The sequence below is a fragment of the Rhagoletis pomonella genome, unplaced genomic scaffold (assembly GCF_013731165.1).
Source record: "Rhagoletis pomonella isolate Grant_MI unplaced genomic scaffold, Rhpom_1.0 Rhpom_scaffold_00006, whole genome shotgun sequence".
Taxonomy (NCBI): domain Eukaryota; kingdom Metazoa; phylum Arthropoda; class Insecta; order Diptera; family Tephritidae; genus Rhagoletis; species Rhagoletis pomonella.
The window spans coordinates 4,743,824-4,749,400 of record NW_023458560.1 but is presented as its reverse complement, the minus strand read 5'-3'; the positions used below and the strand labels follow the sequence as shown (position 1 = coordinate 4,749,400).

The following is a 5,577-nucleotide window of genomic DNA, read 5'->3' as shown; positions in this document are numbered from 1 at the left end:
ACAAAAGTTTACTACGACTTATACAAATGACTTTTATAAGTATGATTTATAAAATAAAGGTCAGTGACTGATTTTTATTTATGCCTTTTATAAATAAAAGTCTTCGATAACTGTTATCAAAGACATATAATTTAAAAATCAAAAATAACTTTTATTTGCAGATTATTTAGATAAAAATCAAAAATAATTGTTATTTTGGATTTATAAAATAAAAGAAATAACGGTTATTTAAGGAGTAATTAAATAAAAGTAAAAAAATTATTGTTAAAGAGCGATTTTTTAATAACAGTTATAACTGTTATGGTCCCTGATAATAACTATGTAAGTAAAATGTGAAATTCCATCCATGCCCTTGAACTTTTGGTATTAATTTTATTACGAATTTTACTAACTTTTTTAACAATTAAAAAATGTTTACGTTTTAGGTGCAAACCCATGTGTATAAGGAAAAAATCCAATTGCTAGAGAAAAAATTGTCAGAACTTTCAATAGGTAAGAAAACTTGAGCTATTAAAAAGTATTAGTAGGGTTGTACATATGAGTCGATATATATCTACAAAAAATTTACTTGGCGTCCAGGTTCTCTTATATGAATAGGGTCAAAATAAATTGAAAGCAATGAGTGAGAAAAAAAATCGAAAATTTAAATAAAGTAGCTCTGCCTGTAAAGAATGTCTGCCAAATTCATGGAGTCAAAGTCGATTATGGACTCGATCGTCAAATTTTCATAAAATTGTAAAAAATAAAATTTTGAAAGAACTAAAATTATGAGCTAAGCTTAAATTAGTGGTGACATAACCAAAACTATATAAATCAGCTGTTCCAACCAACCTTATGGCGAACACTGTATTCGATTAGTGGTGCCCCACCATAACGCCATAGCCAAACCATAGTCATAGAGACCAATTGAATTTTGGTTTTCCGCCATAACCATATCAGCTGATATCTGAAGTGCGTGTGGCCAGACGTCCAAAAAAAATATTTTTGTGCATAAGTGTAGAATATCAACCATTTAGCTATGCAAAACCAAAAAAGGTGGCTTGATAGAACATCTCACGCTGATTTCGACTGTACCAAAATTATTTGGCGCAAAAATATAAAAAAGATATAAAAGCTAAATTAAAATTTTTAGATTTTTTTTTAATATTAATATTTTATGAACTACATAACCGATTTAAAAACTAATGATGCAAAAAAAACCCAAAAATTTATCTTTCTGTTGATATGCATTTTTACATAAAAAACCCCTTTTTAACAAAATTTCATAATTAATGCAAAAGAAATTTATATCACTAAAAAAGTACAAGTACCTTTAATTTGATTTACATATTTTATTATGATCTGCTGTTGAGTTTTAACAATCTAGTGTTAATTTAGTGATAATGCAGGAAGTTATGCGCAAGTACCTTGTTGCACGTCTGGCAACACCGACATTGTTGACTACGAAAAATCAGCTGTTTATGGTTATGGTACCTATAATCGATGATAGCTAATGTGGTTACGGTTATGGCAACGGTTGTGGCTATGACGTAATGGTATGTCACCACTAATTTAACCTCGAAGGGCCGGTTTCTCTATCTCCGGTTAACACTAATCCCCCGTTAAACATCGTTACCGACCTTATCGACTCCCTGTTATATGCATGGAGTTAGAACGTCGATAACAATGTTTAACCGGGTAGTAAGTGTTAACCAGAGATGGAGAAACCGGCCCTAAGTGTATGTAAATAATCAAAATCTCCACGGGAACCCAAGAATAGCAACTGCAGTTGGTAGCTTTCCGTTGCTATTTGGCCTCTATAATATCATTTCAGCCACTGGACACTGGTCTCAACTAACTTTTTTTTGGCATAAATTATACTAATGCAGCTACGAAGTTGAAAGTCATGGCTGATATACGAACAGGACCAAATTCAAATGGATAGTACCACGCCCACCTTGACCACCCATACAAAACTATTTGTAGCTTTTAAGATTTTGATTTTATACCTGAAACTCATTTGTTTAAATGCAATATACATTCTTTTACCACAGATTCGGACTACGCGGACAAAAATATATAACTCTATTTTGAAACTTTTTTCTCAGGTATTTCCTTTTTCAACCTCTAAAGCCCCTCGCACTTCAACTCGTCCTGTACTTCTGAAACACAGGAAAAGGTTTTTATTGGAAATCAAAAAAATGCGAACTATTAAGTTGAGGATGCTCTATCTTCTCGTCGTATTACCGACTTCAGGTTTCCATCAGAAGTAGGTTAAACAGACTGGAAGTCCATTTTTAAATGGGACATACACGTTTTGACCACAGATTCGGAATATTCTCAAATTTTTTTTGCTAAAGGTCCATAATATGAGTTGAATTTATTTGTTTATGCTTTGACTTTTGCTTTTACTGAGGTTTTTATTTATTTTTTTTAACAACCAATCCCCATGTTCAAAAAAGTCCAAGCAAAATTATTAAAATTTCACATTCCACTAGGCAGCATCCAAAACAACGCTAAAAGCGCCTGCAGAATTGACCAGTAAAATGTTACGGCTCAGCAAATAGGAGCTGATTCTTGTGAATCCGAATCTGATATTTTACAATTTCATTTTTAAAGCAGTTTGTAAGTTTCACTGCGCTTTTCTGAGGATTGCCATTGTACAGGATCATACAATCTCAGGAAATGTCCTGAGAAGTGCCTGATTTCGAATGAAAGCTAACTTTTTTTAACAGGTTCATTATTGGAAGGCCTTTATTAGACAGATTGGGTTCCACCAGAACTTATTAGCCAGTTTTTTTCCTATTTGAAGGCAAGTAAACGACTCATATGTACAAATGTATGACACATATCTATCTACTTATTTATGTACTCGTACATACATACGTATCATTGAGTCCATAAAAGTTGTTATGTACATATGTAATTTGATTTATACTCATGCATTTACACATAGCTACCAAATCTACACCGTCCGCAGAAGATACCGCTGCTGCCGTTGCTTTGGCTACAGAAGCGACTACTGCCAAAATATCCGAACTTGCCGTCCAACTCCAACAACAAAAGGACGAGTATGAAGGACGACTTGCTACCTCTGATGATGAGCACAAACGATTGCATGAGAACATAGAATACCTGCGAAACGAAAATGAGACATTGCAAAAGGAGCTGGTGGAGAAAGATGAGAGCTTGGAGAAATTTTCGCTATCAGCGTGTGGCATACAAAATCTGCGACATGAATTGGATCTGCTTAAGGAAGAAGCCGAGAAGGAGCGCCAACAATTGCAGGCCGATTTTGCGCTTAAACTGGGGGAAACGGATTTGTTGTTAGACACGCTACGCGCCGAAATAACAGCGCAGAAAAATTCGCTTACAACGCTAGAAAGCGAGCGATCCAATGTTGAAGATGAATGCGAAATCCTCCGTACCGAGTGCAAAAATCGTGATACACAGCTGCAGGATATTAACGAACAATTGGCAAAATTGAAGGCGGAGTACAGCATGCAGAAGGCAGAGAATGCGACATTGGAGGAACTGTTGAAGACGCAACAGGCGGGCTTTTTGCAGGCGAAGACGCAGTTGGAAGAAAATCTATTAGAAATGGAGAAATTAAATGGGAATATAGTTAGCTTGCAGGAGGTGAAGGAACTGTCAGAAACGCAGCTGAAAACGGCCAATGAAGAAGTAAAACGCTTGACTGAGCTGAAGAAGAGTTTCGAGGAGAAGTTGCAGGCTGCGACTAGCGCCGATCAAGAAAAGCTAGTGGGCATAACGCAGCTGGGTATGGTTATGGAAGAATTGAAAAAACAGATTAGTGAAATTACAGTGGAAAATGAAAAGCTAAAGGCCGAACTGAAGAAGCAACAGGAAGCCAACACTGTCGCCAATTCTTCAGAAGCAGAGCTGCGAAAACTGTTGGAAGAAAAGGAAAGAATGTATAGAGAGCAACTTAAGGAGTTAGGAAAGACAAGTACGAATCTGGAAGAGCAACTGAAAGGCGAGCAACAAAAATCGCAGGCAAGCTTAACAGAAAAGCAGAAGGAGGTGGAGGCTCTCATCATTGAAATCACCCAACTGCAACAACGCGTAAAGAGTTTGGAAAGCGATTCATCGGCAAGTGTACAACAATTAAGCTCCAGAATCATCGAACTCGAATCGCAAACAAGACGGCTCGAGGACGATGTCAAATCTAAGGAAGCTGCGTTGAAAGAAAAAACAGAGGCACATGCGCAGCAGGAGCGTCTACTTGCTGAGAAAATCGAAAGTTTGAATTCGACCTCAACTGCGTTAGGCACTACAAATAATCTGGCGAGCAAACTGAGGCAGGAACTTGAGGCAGCTTTAACCAATTGCGCTGAGTTTGAGGCCAACAGCAAGACACAAGGTGAGCTCTGCGCTAGCCAAAAACTTGAAATCAGCGATATGACACGCAAATTAGATAGTCTAAGCACAAAAAGTGATATGCTGCAGACACATAACGAAGCGCTGGAGAACGACGTACGAGCCGCGCGCTCGAACTGCACCGAGCTTCAGTCCGACCTGCGAAGACTTAATGAAGAACTTGCCACACGTCAAAAGCATTTACTCGAATCACAAACGAACAGGAACGATGAACGATTGAAATTAGAAATCCAGCTAGAAGAGATCAACCAGAAATTATTGACGACAACGAAACAACTGGGAGAATCCCACGTAATTTTGGAACGAACCCGCAACGAACTATCAAAAAAGAACGAACAATTGGCTATTTTCGAGGAGAAGGCGATCAAGCTAGAGCTGGCACTCAGTGACGGTCAACGGCAATTCGAGAATTTGCAAGGTAAATATGAATCGCTGGCCACACAAAATAAGGCACTGGAGGAAGACTTGAACACGCTGCGTACAACGTCCACTGACTCGAATAGTGAGCTGTTGAAAATAACACAGCAAGCGGCAGCAAAACAGAAAGCTTACGATGAACTTTTAGATAAAACAAACACGGAGCGCGGCGTTCTCCAGGGGCAGCTTCAGGCGAGTCAACAGCGCATCGATGCCTTGTGCAGCCAAGTAGAAACGCTTACACAGGAGATGAAAATCGCGACAGCGGATAGCTTTAAGCGAAATGAATTACTCAAGCTGGAGCAAGAAAAGTGCGGCAAACAGGAACTCGAACTGGGCGTATTATCACGCAAGCTTGAGGCGCTCTTTTCAAAATACACTGGGTTAGAAGCCGAAAATAAGAAACTTCAGCAGGATTTGGATTTCTCGCAGGACGGCTCGACCACCCTAAATGAAGTTGTAACAAAACTGAACAATGAGCTTACTAAGAATAAGAAATTGCTGCAGGACCTTACAGATAAGTCAGCCGCAGAATGCCTCCAATACGAAAATCAGGCGCAAGAATTAGAACAGCGTCTTCAAACAAGTATTCAGGATGCGGATGGGCTGCGCAGTCAGCTGCAAGTGACAGTGGAATCAAAAACTGCACAGGCTAAAGTGTTTGAAGCGCTACAATCAAAACTTCAGACTCAGTCAGCACAGCAGTTGAGAGATTTAGAAGAGAAGGAAGCTGGAGAGCGGAATAAGATTATCGAAAATTTCGAAGCGCAGCTCAAAAGT

At 38.5% G+C, this 5,577-nt stretch overlaps 1 protein-coding gene across 1 annotated transcript in view; it reads left to right on the top strand.

Annotated features, from left to right (window-relative positions):
* Window positions 1-5,577, top strand: part of LOC118741536 (restin homolog) — a gene marked incomplete at its 3' end in the record, with an annotated part of 232,484 nt that extends 226,907 nt beyond the window's left edge. Inside the window, 2 exon segments of the mRNA XM_036473534.1 lie at window positions 426-492; window positions 2,936-5,577. Coding sequence (XP_036329427.1) covers window positions 426-492; window positions 2,936-5,577 — 2,709 coding nt within the window.